Below are 15,159 nucleotides of genomic sequence, written 5' to 3' on the forward strand. Positions count from 1 at the left end.
CTGAGAGGGAAAGCCACTGGTCCGTCAGTGAAAAAGAGTGTTACGCCATTGTGTATGCCTTGGAAAAGCTACGCCCATACCTTTGGGGACGGCAGTTCCAGCTACAAACCGATCATGCTGCACTAAAGTGGCTTCATACTAACAAGGGAAACAACAAAAAACTTATCAGATGGAGTTTAGCTCTCCAAGACTTTGATTTTGAAATTCAACACATTTCAGGAGCTTCCAACAAAGTTGCTGATGCACTCTCTCGTGACAGTTTCCCAGAATCTAGTGGCTAAAAAGTGTTCTTTACATGTTATATGCTTAGTACTATATGTAATAGTGCATGTGGTTATTACTCTGTTGGTTTTGCAGTTTAGGAGGAAATCACCGCCAGTGCTCCCACTGTTGGTGATTTGGGGGGCGTGTCATAAGTAGTTAGTTAAGGGTTAAGTTCTACCTGTAAAGGGTTAACCCAGACCTGGTGAAACACCTGACCAAAGGACCAATCAGGGAAGAGAATTTGAAAATCCCAGAGAGCGGGAACTTGGGTCTCTGTGTTCTTGGTTCTGAGTTCTTAGCCGTCTGGACCTACACCAGACCAGACGCTTAACCAAGTCTGCTCATCTTTCTGAACTAATTTCTTCTATTCAAGCTAGTGAGTATTAAAAGAACTGGGTAATTGCATATAAGAATCCTGTGTCTGCAATTCTGTGTGTTTGCATTGATTATTCGTAATTTTGCCTGTATTGTTTGTACTGAGGAAAAGGGAGAAATTTCTCCAGGGATTAATAAGATTAGACCCTATGAATGTCTATCTTGGATTCATAGAGATTGTGTATTTTTTTTCTCTTCTTTCTTTTATTCTTTTAATAAACTCTTTTAAGTTCAGGACTTGGTTAAGTTCCTTACCTGTGGATTCAGGGGAAGGAAGCTAGGCGCCACTCTGTGGAGACAAGGATTGTCTCCAAGCAGAGAGAGAGCAGGAGAGGGAGGGGGGAAGTGGGCTGCTTCCCTGTGTGTAGAGATTCAAGGGGTTTGAATCTGGGTTCCCCAGGGGAAGCTTGGGGGACAGGCAGTGCGTCAGACACGTTAACCTGACTGGTGGCAGCGAGAAGGAATCCTACCCTAAGGGTTAGGGTGGGGGGAGAATACCTGCGGGTCCCCATCTTTGAACCCACAAGCTCAAAGTGGGGGTGAGATCCCAGGACAGGTGGGTATAAACAAATTTAGGCTAGGAAGGAGACAGCTTCATTGTCACTCTGAAAACAAGCAAGCATTCAGTTGAGAGCAGGCAAACTGTATGCAAGACAACACAGAAACCCACAGCAAGATTAGACACACTCAACCTTTTCACCAAGCAGGATCCCACTGTTTGTCTGAACTGAAACGAAACTAACCTATGCATGGCACACAGACTCTTCCAAGGCTAGAGATGATCATGCCTAGTCTGCCATACTGCCACTGACTGGCATTAGAATATCAGCAACGAGAAGACAGAAAACCAAACAGCAACAGCAGTAGCTTGGTACAGAAGGTTAGGTTAGGTACATTAACATTGTCCAGTAGGAGTGCCGTGGTATGACAGGTAGCTGAGGCAGTTATACCATACTTTGCGACTGGCCCTCCTGCACCTAGCTCTAGCACATTGACAGTGGGGCTTCTTCTGAAGAAATGACTCTAAACATAAAGCTACTGCTGCTCCTCCAACTCTTTTTTTTTTTTTTGGTTCTCAAGAGTTCTCCTCTCGGGGACTGTGTTTTCATGGCAAGACTATGCTAAATAGCAAAACTTACCAATTCAAGGACAGCAAAAAAGTAGATTCCCATGTATACCCCTCAGTTCTTGTAATATTTAGAATCTCAAATACTGGACTAGCCACCACCAGTGTTTTCCCCTGACCCTTCAACTGCTCAGATACACAAAATGCAGCAGTCCTGTCACAGAATGAAACTGAACCTTTAAGAGGGCCAAAGATCAGCTCACTCCTGTGATGTGGACTCTCCCAAAACACAGGATTTCTGTGGCTGCTAGCAATCCATGCAAGGTATAAAAGACCTGCTTTGCTAGTTCATGTCATAGGAGCAAAGTGAACTGTGACGCAAGCTTGCCCTGTGACTCTCCCACTCACAAAAATAGAATAAAATGGCTTAAACACAAGTCAATTCAAGCACCTGAAAAAGTGTGGTGTGAATAGTAAAGCCCATTCCAACATTCTGCAAATGTGTCAATTTTTATGGCTATACAGATTTTTAAAAAGAGAATACGTAAGTTCCACAAAGTTTTTTGTGAATGTGGAAAGTTTCACGTGAGATGTCATGTTTGTCAAAATTACACCATGAAATCAAAATATTTTTACTACTACTACTCTCTCATCTATGTGGAAATCTTTAAACAAATCACAAAAATAAGCTTACAGGAAGCTCAAGACTTCCTAATGAAACAGGCACTTTTTAGTTCATCACGTCACTCAGTTCATTCCCTCTTCAAAAATAGATTCTTCTTCTACATAAATCCCTTTTACTGAAATTTTGTCAAACACTTCAGTTAATTTTTGTTCAAAACAATGGCTAACATTACACTTGTAGTTTGCCTGTATTTTTGCATGCACTGTTCTTTAATTTGATCGCCTTCTTAAGAAAGCCTCCCTGAGGTTTATGGGTCAAAATGAAATTCTCAATGTGATAAGAAAACAGAGTTCAAGTCTAGACCATTTGATCTTAGTGTGTGTTAGCATCTTCAAACAAAGCACACTTGCATATTCCTTGTGGGAAATTTGTAAACCCAACATTTCTCATCTGAAAATTGATGACACTGAGTTGCCTTGGCAGGATATGGATATTATTTGTTCCACTGACTTCTTTTGTTCCATGCTGAGCAGTGGCCTTAATGACTTTTTTTTTTATTTTATTTTATTAAAAAGGTTGCATTTGTTTGTGACTTGCTTAAAAAAATTGTATGGCTTGAAAATCCTGCTTTTTTGAATGCTAAAGCTTATGAATATTCATGGTATGTACATAATACAAACATGGTGCCATAAAACAAAACAGACTATGAAAAAGTCCATTATTGCATCTTTTTACTGGTTCCCACATAGTCCCAGCCTTTCTTAGTCAGATTTTTTATTGCATGGTAATACCTCCTGTATTATCTAGCAACCTGATACAATGTTTGTGTGGAAATTAGCAGGGAACTAACTATATAACCTTTAGAATGTCAATATTTATATTGCTCCTAAATGAGTAAACACAATCTTGTCTATTCCAGTCTCATTCTCTAATTTTTGCTTATCTTTGTTTACAATTTTAAAAGATCCGTTTTTCTTTGTGCACAGATTTTCCTTCATGTTTCTCATGCCTTTGCCTCACAGCTTCATTAAAAGCACTTATCCCCATCAAAGGAGACATTAGAATTCCCAAGTGCAAAAATGTTGAATGTGGGTAAATACATGCATTTGAGCCATTCTCAAATGATAAAAGCCAGATGCTTTTCACAGATATTTGATCTGTTAAGGTTTCCTCCAAAGGTTTTAAGCACATCTGATTGATTAAATCAAGGCACTAGGTTCAGTTAATCTTAAAAACAATAGCAGCATCAAATTCAGCAACATTAAAGAGCTACGCATCTTCAGTAGCTAGCCATATATGTTCAATACTACAAAGGTTTGTTTTATTCTACGCTATCAACATCCAAGGAACATTTTAATTTAACACAGTAGGTTGATCTTTAGCAAACAAAATACAACTACTGAAAGTAGAATCGAAAAAATTTAGTAATGGCAAAACATTTGATGACCACATATAAGCAGTAATTACAGTAAAAACTGTTTTATCTGGTATGTTGGGAGAATGGGGGGTGCCAGTAAGTGAAAAATACCAATTATAACTAAAAGGGTGGGAGTGTGGGTGTGGGAGGGGATGCAGGGCTGGCACATGGGAGGGGGTGTGGAGCATGGGTTCTGGGGGGTGGGAGGGAAGAGAGAGAGAGAGAGAGAGAGAGAGTGTGTGTGTCCGTCCGTCCTCAGGGCAGCAGGTTGGGTTGCAAACTGCTGGATCCAGGGGGTACTCACCTTGGGTGGCTCCCTGCAAGCGGCAACCTATCCCAGCTGCTCCTAGGCAGAGGCATGGCAGGTGGCGCCGCGCCCTGCCCTGCCCACTAGCTCCACAGCTCCCACTGGCTGAGAACCATGGCCAATGGAAGCTTTGGGAGTGGTGCCTGCAGGCGCAGACAGCATACAGAGCCACCTGCCGAGCCTCCGCCTAGGAGCCGCCCGAGGTCAGTGCCCCCCAGATCCAGCACCCCGCACCCCAACCTGCTGCCCCCACCCTCCTCCTGCACCGAAACTCCCTCCAAGAACCCATGTGCCACATTCCCTCCTGCACCCCAACCCCCTGCCTGTCCTGCACCAACCGGACTATAAACCGGAATTTCAATGAAGATCAGAAATGCCGGTTTATAGAGCTTTCTGGTTGGTGACGTGTTGGATAAAACAGCTTTTACCGTATATTGTTGCCAATTAAATTTACAGGATTCTTATTCTAAAACTTTTGCTGGTTGATCCTCTGCTTGGACTGGGAGCAAATTCCCAGGAATGTACAGCAATGGCCTGAAGGGACTAGTTTAAAGCTCATTTTTTCCCTCTCAAGTAAGGAACAGCAGGTCAAGCTGGGGGCTTTGACTGCTAGGCCATGTCTACATTACCCACCGATCCAGATCGGCGGGTAGTAATCGATCTATCGAGGATTGATTTATCACGTCTCATCTAGACGCGATAAATCGATCCCCAAATCGACGCCCGTACTCCACCTTGGCAGGAGTAGTAAGTGGAGTCGACGGGGACGCCGCGGCAGTTGACTTGCCGCCGTGAGGACGGCCAGGTAAGTTGAACTAAGATACTTCGACTTCGCGTAGCTGAAAATTGCATATCTTAGATTGATTCCTCCCCTCCAGTGTAGACCAGCCCCTAGTGATATCATTTACCTTCAGCCTGTCTTGAGGCCTGGAAAAGAAAGCTACTTTAGCATTTCAGATAAGGACAGGGTAATTTACAATTTTAGTTTGTAAATTCCTGTATATAAAAGAGTTTAGTAATCTGTTCTTCTTTCTCGCTCGGCTCAATGCTTCATTCTCATTATTATATATAGTTGATCAGCATTGTATATGGTTTGATCTTTTCTGATGCCTGGGGAGGGCTGCTTTATTTGAATAAGTAACAATATACAAGAGGTAGAGGAAAAACAGTTACATACCTTTTCGTAACTGTTGTTCTTTGAGATGTGTTGCTCATGTTCATTCCATTTTAGGTGTGTGCACACCCACAGCACAGTTGTTGGAATTTTTTGCCTCAGCAGTATCCGTAGGGCTGGCAATTTCAATAGAGGGGTAGGAGGGCAGGTAATGGAATGGACATGAGCAACACATCTTGAAGAACAACAGTTACGAAAAGGTAGGTAACAAGTGCTTGTTCGTGTCAATTGCATTTTAAGTGACTCACAAGCAGCATTCCTGGAGGTGGGCTTGGAGTTCCTGGTTGTGTGGCTTGCAGTACTGCTCTACCGAAGGCAGCATCGTCCCGGGCTTGCTGGGTGATCATGTAATGGAACGTGAACTTATGGATGGACGACCAGGTCATGGCCCTGCAGATATCTTGAATTGGCACATGGGCCAGGAAGGCAGCCGACGAGGGTTGTGCCCTGGTTGAATGGGTGGTTACAATTGCTGGCAGTTGCACTTTCGCCTATTCATAGCAAAAATGGATAAAGGCAGTGATCCATGATGAAATTCTCTGGTGGACACAGGAAGGCCCTTCACCCTGTCTGCCACCGCAATGAAGAGCTCTGTCAACTGCCGTGTGCCGAGTAAAGGGGGAAGGAAGGGAGAAAAAGAGGTGGCGTGGGCGGGCTGATGGTTGAGTCCCCCTCCACTGGTGCTTGCAGAGTAGGGGAAGCTGTCGCTGTACAACATGCTTCTCCGAGCCTCCAGAACCTTCAGCCTCCTTTCCCCCTATCATTGTCTGCAGTGCCAGTGGGCTGTGCCTGTGTGGGGTAAGGCGGGGGCACCTCCCAACTATAGTACTGTATTGTACTGTATGGCAAAAAAAATTTCCCCTGGAACCTAAACTTCCCTCCTCCCCACCCCCCATTTACATTCATTCTTATGGGGAAATTGGATTCGCTTAACATAGTTTCACTTAAAGTTGCATTTTTCAGGAACATAACTACAACATTAAGTGAGGAGTTACTGTAGTTATAAATCCTTCAGATTTGTTTGTACTCGGTCTTCTAAAAAGTTTTGACATTATACATACCCTGGGTTCAATAGGATAACCCACTTCTCTTATGCTACTATCTTCCTACAGATTCAAAGCAAACTGTTGCATTATGAATTGGAATAATCATCATTTTGCCACACAAAAAAAAAAAGCTTTTTTTTTAGTACTTTGAAAAATTAAGGGCATGTGACTAAGTTGGAGTATTTACTGGCATTTGTTAAGAGGTGTTGTTATGAAATAAGAAATCTGACTAACCAAGGCTGTAACCATGTAGGAATTCAGTCTTGCAACACAGGTCAGGACTTAGACTTGTACACAGGACTCCTTTCAAATGTTTTCTATTACCACATAGAAACTTGTCAAACAAGCAAAATCTCTTATATGAAATGCTTCACTTGTCTCATTCCCTCCTTAAATCTATTTTCAAATCTATGCAAGGGAGATTTATTAATATACTTATTTCATCAGCTCTGTGAAAATGTATTCGCATTTGAAATCTTTGCTCTTCTATTACCTTGGGTAATACTGATTTCCAAAATTACTAAGACAGACACAAGGACAACTGTTTTAGGTAGATGTAATTACATTTTACATTTAATTCTTATTTTAATCATACTCAATCTTACTGTAATGAAAAAAATATATTTTTGTTTCCTAAAAATAATTAACTGTAAAATCTAGCCAACATATTGAAGTGTACATGAATAAAAAAGTTCAAAATCTCATCTTTCTTTACCCTGAAAAAAATGGTATTTCAACGTAGATTCAGGTTAATACTTACAATTTGCTGCTTTTTCTATATTACTATTAGCATCATTGATTCCTTTTTGTATCTCATCTAGCCAGAGAACTGCTGACTCATCATGAGATTCCTGGGAGAGAGGGATGGAGAAATATTTATACATAAAATACAGTAAGTCAAACTCAGTCTGAAAACACACATTATTAAAGCTTCAGTAGATAGAAAGCCCTTCTGAAAGCCTGAGGACACTAAACCTCATTTGACTTTATGAACCTAGCAATGAACAAATAAAAATCACAGATAAAAGCTAACGTTTAGATACACTTACTGTGCTGAAAAGTATGTTATGTTCACCAAAATGCAAAATTCTATTTAACATGTGAAAGCTTGGATAGTAGGTTTATTCTACCGAAGACAGATATAGATTTCTGAACAGAGTTAATTTAGCAACAATTCAATTTCCATAATTCACCAGTGAACAGAGGAAAAGGAGCATTCAGATAGCAATATGATTCCTCAAGGACATAGCATAAATCCAACAGAAGGTTACAAACAGTTAAGTTTTCTTTCAAAGCTCTTCATTGGAAATCATGCATATGTACAGATAAGTAAAAAGACATCAAAAATATCAGTATGAACTTTCACACAGAAAGACAGCTCAGATTTAGTAATGCAAAGATTGCTTTAATTCCTGAATTTTTTGAATCATGAAGTACATACCTGGGCAGGTGTCATTTTTAATTGGATAACTACCAACTATCGAATTTTACCTCATAGGCAATACAAGCCAAATTTTCAAAAACCAGCTTCTTTTGTGTGCCCCCAATTTGCAGTCCAAAATAACTCATTTGGAGTTTTAAGTGCCTAAATATACAGACAGACTGAAGTAAATAACTGCAGGCATGATTTAATACACAGAATTGTGAGCACAAAAGAAGAGACCCTAGCAAGGTCAGACTGAAGTTAAGCTCAATTAAGGTGTTTCTAGTGCATTCATAACTGAAATAACTGTGCACCAGAAATCTGGGGTTTTGTTTTCCACCCCCAATCTCGAAGAATGGCACAATTTCTAGCATGCAAATCTTAAATTAATGCCTGGGATATCAGAGAAGTAGTAAAGCCAGAGGACACTGCTGCCAAAAACCAACTTAAAAAATGCTAGATGCTATTGGAGAGAAGACTGATTTAGGAGGTACTTAAATGGTCTCATTCAGTGCTCAGGAATCAAAGTCCACACCCATTAACAACTAGCTGGAAAGCAATGTTACAGTGTCAGCAGTTGGTTGGGAGGACAGTCAACCTCTCACTGCAGAAGTAAATTGCTTCCATTGCTTAATGAAGATACAAATGGTAATTGCTAATAAGAAATTGAGAACATTTCATGTTGTATTTTTTTGTCTTTTTCTCTCTAGAAAAATGTAAATTACATTAGATTAGGAAACCCATAAATGTCACTTTAGCAAAGATACAAAATTGTACAAATACATGCCTACAAAAAATGAAATTTAGGAAGATGTCACATAGGGGTGGAATGCTAAGATAGCCTGGTGTGTGGTGAACCAGCTTGATGGTGGATCTCAGTGTTTTAACTTATTTTATTTCAGGCCAAAACCCAAATGAGTCTGTACTTTGCAGAGGTAATGGTAATGAGAGGAGAGAGGATGTGTAAAAGCTCTTTCATTAGAAAAATGGAACAGATATTTGTATGGTAAGTGTGACAAGAATGTATCTATCCATGCACAACACATGTATGTTTTTGATCAGCATTTACACATGTATTTTCTTATAGTAAATTGCATTTGATCTCGGTTAGAACAGTGGGGAAGAGTACAAATTGATGCAGAAAAAGCATTTGTGAACACAAATTTGCATTTCAGGTCACTTTCCCCACACTTTTGAGCCTTAAACAGCAGGAACAAAAAGTCAACTCCTATTTTTAACTTAGTGTAATTTTTCTCTCGCCCTCTCCTCCCCAAGTTTGCTATGAGGATTTACAGAGGAAACAACTGTAAGCTTGTAGAATGCATTACTGTTTGCTTATTTTCTTATAAAACTACAATGCAAAAGTCTCACATTAGTCTCAGAATATTTTAATTCTGGCATCCGGTTCAAAGAACTTTTAATTAAAACTCAAAATACACTTCACTTCCTACCAAACTGTCAAGTTATGCACAAGCTATGCATGAGGACAAAGATTTCAAAACAGAAATGCCTTACAAGCATGATCAGAATCAACTATACCTCAGACTCATTGTGAGATGCATGTTGCAGCTATTACAAAACAAAATTTCATTGTTCAGAGTATCATTAAAGGGTGAGTCACTAAACTTCAGCTGGAACCCTGGGATCGGGGAGTGAGGCATGAAATATTTTAACTCCCCAGGATCTCAGATTTTTTCAGAATTACTATAGTGCTGGTAAGCATACGGCTCCTGGGCCAGGTAATAATTTGTTATTCTAACCTTATCAGTAAATTGGAAGCCAGTGGTGTTGTCCAGCATTTTGAAGTTGCCTGCTGGAAGCTAGTCATTCATCATGTGACAAGTAGGAAGCTTTAAAAATAATGTGTGTAACATTTCCTAAAGATGTAAGCTGCTTAGGGATAGGAACTGTTTAAACAAAAGCAGACAGGACAGGACAGACAGCCTACAGACCACTGTCAATTGATAACTGATGGGCAGGTGACAAGCTAGAGCAGAGCCCAGCTAGTCTGTGTGAAACATGCTTGAATCATTGTTACCTCATCCTCCCTTCCCCGTCCCCACCAACACCATGCATTTGTTTCCTCTTGTAATTTAATCAAGTTTGTAAGCCTTTAGGACATGGACTTTCTTTTTACTACATATTTGTACATATTAGCACAATGGGGCTCTGATCTTTGATTGGGAACTCCAGGTGTCAAACACTTTCTGTGAATATTCTAAGCAGAAATATTTTCTTCTGAATATTTTTGTGTACAAATTCCAACAAAGTATAGAAAGACTAAAAAACTCTTCACGTTCATGGTAAATTAGGAGTTAAATTACAGAAGTTAAAGCAATTTAATCTCTTCCGTATCAGCCAGAGGTTGAAACTGAGTCATGTGTATTTACATATTCAGATGTCACAACCTCTTGCTGTACTAGAGAAAGAACAAACTAGTTAGTTTCTATAAGTCCCGTACACACAGAATACTTCTGGATGGCAGACCTAAAACTCCAAGGTCTTTTACACAAAAATGTGGATTTAAAAACCTTTTCAACTGAATTAAAGAGGCATTATTTTTCCAACTGGATTTAACTTGCAACAATGAAAACATTGTTCTTAATTATAACTGGATTGCTGTCTCTGTCCTCAAGTCTACGGCAAAGAGGTAAGCCCTCTGGTTCTAGGTGTATTTTATATTATCTGTATATTTCAGCTGGTACCATGAGCATTGTGCTTATCTTTTAGATGCTTTTGTCAGCAGGCTGATACACCGCAAAGTCTCAGCCGAGGCAGATTTTGATTGCTCTGTTTCAGTTATCTTGAATTTCTCCCCACAATGGCCCTTGATAGCTTTGCTAATTGACAAACAAAATGCAATTGTTTTTGTGTTTACTAAAATGTGATTTCCCTCATAACCCACTTCCCCTACAGTACTTGTTCCTACAGTGATGTGACAGTACTGAATTTGTGGGATCACACCTTCTGTGTAGAAAGAGGGCATCATGAATACAGAATTAACACTTCACAGAAGATACCACTGGACGGAAAACTCGGTTGATGGGGGTAAATTTGTATCATAAATACCTGGGAAAGTCACCATTCCAAAACATTGGGCCCACAGTCGGACTGGGGTTTGTGAGAAAAACCACAATGATTTCAGTGGGCGCAGAACTAGGAATTTTTTAAGATTAATTGGTTCTGTATTTATTTAAAAAATGCTCTGATACACCAGTCTCTTTAAAGGGCAGTCATGCCCAGAGATGTGACTAAAACTAGTACAGTCTTACTCAAATCTGCTTCCTATGCGTACTCTGTCATGGCTGCAATGCCTGGATCTAATTGTTATTTCTTGTATTTTTTTATCCAGAAGAAATTAGTTATGTCACGTTAGGACAAAAAGACTAGGATTCAAAGATTCAAACAGGACTGCTCTACATCTTACAGTATGTTCAGAATTCTGGAGCTAGGATTCTAATTATATATTATACAAATAGCAAAAACTTTATTATGGCTATAAATTTCAAGTGAAAGACATTGTATAGGTGCAAAGTAGGATTATTATTGTTTTGCACACTTTTGATACTAGCACATCTTTACAAAATTCTATGCTAAGCCTTATCAGGATTGTTGACATTAGGAGAAGAGGCTAAATATGCTCATTAATCTTTGTCTACATAGTAAGAGAATGTTTACTTTAGTGATGTTTTCTGAGTTATCTGCAAAAGTGTAATGAATTGCAGGCAAGTAAATTAATAGCTACCATCATAGCATCTTTCACATACAGAATATTTTTTCAAAGCACTTTGCAAAATAAGGATAACCACATGGTGGAACTGAAGCAGATAGATTTGCCAGGTGTAGAATCAGAAATAAAACTCAGATGATCAGCCCCATGCTCAGTACTTAAGACTATAACTGCCCTGCCCCAAAACAACGGAGAGTAGTAGCTATATCATTGCTTCTTCATGCTAACAGGAGGGAATCTGGTTTGCCTTCTGAGCCAAGAGGTAAAGAGCCAGAGTGGCTAGCCTTTATTTATTTATTTATTAAAAAAAAAAAAGAGGGTGGGGACAAGACTCTTGGGTGTTTGAATACCATATAAGGAAGATTTTTATATGTAGAGATAAAGGGCAAACATTTCTACATATAGTTCTAATTTGAAAAATGGGTATGTAAAAATGGCACCATCTTATTCAATGTATTTGCCTTTTACACAGTCATATGTGCTTGCTTAAGTGACAAAAGTTTTACTGCTTATTATTCCTGTTTGCACTGCTGAGCCAACAGTTGAGGGCTTGTGAGTCAACAATTATATTCTCTCTTTGTGCATTAGCACGGTTTATCAATTTCAAGAAGTTACACCTGTGAAAATCCACTAAAGATAATGATGTTGCACAGATGTCATAAGCATAGTTCTGCCATAAAAAACTGATTATTCTTAAAACAGAAAGAATACAGGTTGATCAAGTCCAGCTGAGTATTCAGGGCTGAGAGTCAATTTATAAATAAAATTATGAGGGGTTTACCATACCACCTGTGATACAGAAATCAGAGACCACAGAGTACACCACAATGCCATTTTTATAGACTCATTCTTCAGATTGGAGCTGCACTACTTCATCTCAGAAAAAAGGTATACATCATGACTCTGTCCAGAGTACATCTCTTATATTTTAGCTATTTTCTTTTTTTAAATCTTAGATTCTAAACATGGTGATAACAGCTCCGCAAGTCAAGATGTGCCTGATATTAAGACCTTTCATGGAATGCCTCAAGGCACTTATGATTATATTCCTCCTTCTGATATAGAAGGCTGGACAAAGACTGTTCACAACAAAGAACGCAAATGCTCTTCAGGAAAGTCAAATGGCTCAATACTGAAAGTTAACAATACCACAATGGAGTACCTTAGTAGTTCTTTGAGTACCAAACTAGTACCTGCAACATATATTCTTGTAGTTTTATTAGGTGTGCCATCAAATGCCATCACTCTGTGGATGCTGTTTTTCAGAATCAGATCTGTTTGTACTGCCATCTTCTATACAAATTTAGCCATTTCAGATTTTCTATTCTGTATCATACTGCCATTCAAGATAGCATACCATCTCAATGGAAACAACTGGATATTTGGAGAAATAATGTGCCGAACTACGACTGCCATTTTCTATGGCAATATGTATTGCTCCATTCTTCTCCTCATGTGCATCAGCATCAGTCGTTACGTGGCTATTGTTCATCCGTTCACCTACAGAAGTCTGCCAAAGCGTACCTATTCAACACTAGCATGTGGAATTGTGTGGACAATTGTTTTCCTGTACATGCTGCCATTCTGCATAATGAAGCAAACCTACTACTTGGAACAATTAAATATCTTTACCTGCCACGATGTACATAATGCCTGTGAAACTTTATCACCATTCCAATTCTACTACTTCATCTCTTTAGTAATCTTTGGATTTATAATACCACTGACCATTATTATTTTTTGTTACATCTCAATTATCCAAACACTCAATACTTATGAGCAGAAGTGCTTTTGGTATGTTAAAATAAGTCTCTTGATCCTTATGATTTTTGCCATCTGCTTCACACCAAGCAACATCATTCTTATTGTCCATCACGTTAATTACTACTACAACAAAACAGATGGCTTGTATTTTTTTTATCTTATTGCTTTGTCTCTAAGCAGTTTAAACAGTTGCCTTGATCCATTCCTTTACTATCTGATGTCCAAAATCAGAGAGCAATCCAATGTTTATCTCACAATGGTAAAAATATCCAGGGAAGAATGAGTTAAATTAAATATCCAACATTTATTATTGTGACATATATAAATGTCTGATAATTCATCAAAAAAAACAAAAACAAAAAACCACACTACTTAACTGACTATTGTTTTATACATTCTAATTGGTCTTTTTTAATGAAAAGAAAGCAGAAGTTCAAAAGTATCTTTTTAACATAAAATTTGGAAGCAAGTAAATCTTAAGGACGTCTAAAAATACAGTCTTGCAATTTTACCACAAGTTTTGATGCTGTTCTTGAAGCCACTACTCCTGATTCAGGTGAGAATCTGTTTTCATTTAAAAAAAAAATAAATGAAGTTTCTAGCCCTCACTTCTATGGAGAAAGGTCCAAAAATGTGAATCCTAAAAGCTCCAACAAAGGACAAATAAGACTCAAACGGTATTTTTAAGCCAATATCACTATTTTTGAAAACTTTGGCTTGGCTACCCTGAAAATACCTAATACCACTAACTTATGATCAATGTGGATTTCTGTTTTGCCCTCTTTTGAAGTGCAGTAAGAAAAGCCATTTACAGGTTGCAGCTGTGTGCTAACTGGGCTGCAGGTTGAGAACCACTGCACTGGAGTAATGAAAAATCAGGTACAGTCCAACCTAATACTTGCAAATCAGACACTTGCTTTTAACCTCCACACCTCATCCTTAAAACTATGACAATTAAATTGGAGGTAACATCTGTTTATATGAACAGGAGCTCTTCTGGGGGGCAGGGATGGTGAGTATGCTGGATTTTATTGAACTTTGGTTTTGCCAGTAAAAGGCCAACTAAAATAAAAAGTGGCTGAAGAAACTGAATACAGTCTTTGCTGTTTAAAAAGGAGACAACTTAAAATCATATCTGTCTAAAAATGTTTACCTGCCACTGTTACAAGTAACACCCCAAATTACTGTAATTTATGAGACTGAATATATTGCGTTCTCAAATATGTACTTTTTAAAAAAAAGTTTCACTCCTTCCTTTGCAGTAATCCGTTATTTGGGTTGCTTTTTGAGAGTTTTTCACAGAGCAAAAGGAGAGAAAAAGCATATTTAAAGTAGCAAAGAAAGGACTGCAAAAAGCAACAAAAAGAAGATAAGGCTTGTCTACACTTACCGTGGATCGATGCTGCAGCAATCGATCCATCGGGGGGTTGATTTAGCAGGTCCAGTGAAGACCTGCTAAATTGACCACCGATCGCTCTCCCATCGACTCTGGTAGTTCACCAGAACGAGAAGCATAAGGTAAGTTGACAGGAGAGTTTCTCGTGTAGACACTGCAGTAAGTTGACCTAAGCTACGTCGACTCCAGATATGTTATTCATGTAGCTAGAGTTGTGTAACTTAGGTCAATTTAACCCCCAGTGTAGACCTGCACATAGAAGGGGGACAGTAGGGCAACTGTAACTACGTGAAAACTACATTCAGTGCCTTTTTAAGCTGCTAAAAACTCTTTAAAATTTCTTGACTTGAACTACGATGAAGTTTGTTTCTAATCAGAGTGCCCCCATAATTTATAAGAATTGGGAAAAGTGAAGGTTTACTTCAAAAGCCAATACAGCTTCCATAAAACGTTAAGACCTCCCCTCATTGTAGTTACTGCAGATGACCAGATAAAGTATTTATATATGCTGCTATAAACTAAGTACCATGCTGCGAAAGCTCCCATAATTTAGCTTAGGAATGTACAGCATG

General features: G+C 39.0%; 2 protein-coding genes across 5 annotated transcripts in view; one reads left to right on the plus strand and one right to left on the minus strand.

Moving 5' to 3' along the window:
• Window positions 1-15,159, minus strand: part of IQGAP2 (IQ motif containing GTPase activating protein 2) — a 245,345-nt gene that overhangs the window by 59,315 nt on the left and 170,871 nt on the right. For all 3 annotated transcript variants that reach the window (XM_045020504.1, XM_045020505.1, XM_045020506.1), the window contains one exon: window positions 7,035-7,125. In XM_045020504.1, the coding sequence (XP_044876439.1) occupies window positions 7,035-7,125 (91 nt within the window). The remainder of the gene's footprint in view (window positions 1-7,034; window positions 7,126-15,159) is intronic.
• Window positions 8,290-14,457, plus strand: F2RL2 (coagulation factor II thrombin receptor like 2). 2 transcript variants are annotated; one of them, XM_045020508.1, is made up of 3 exons: window positions 8,290-8,345; window positions 8,600-8,703; window positions 12,384-14,457. In XM_045020508.1, the coding sequence occupies exon 3, from the start codon at window positions 12,449-12,451 to the stop codon at window positions 13,472-13,474; it is 1,026 nt and encodes a 341-aa protein (XP_044876443.1). In that variant the 5' UTR covers window positions 8,290-8,345; window positions 8,600-8,703; window positions 12,384-12,448; the 3' UTR covers window positions 13,475-14,457. The 2 variants fall into 2 exon arrangements, with proteins under 2 accessions (XP_044876443.1, XP_044876442.1); XM_045020507.1 differs by lacking the exons at window positions 8,290-8,345; window positions 8,600-8,703 and adding an exon at window positions 10,156-10,347.

The sequence above is a fragment of the Mauremys mutica genome, chromosome 6, assembly GCF_020497125.1.
Source record: "Mauremys mutica isolate MM-2020 ecotype Southern chromosome 6, ASM2049712v1, whole genome shotgun sequence".
Classification (NCBI taxonomy): Eukaryota; Metazoa; Chordata; order Testudines; family Geoemydidae; genus Mauremys; species Mauremys mutica.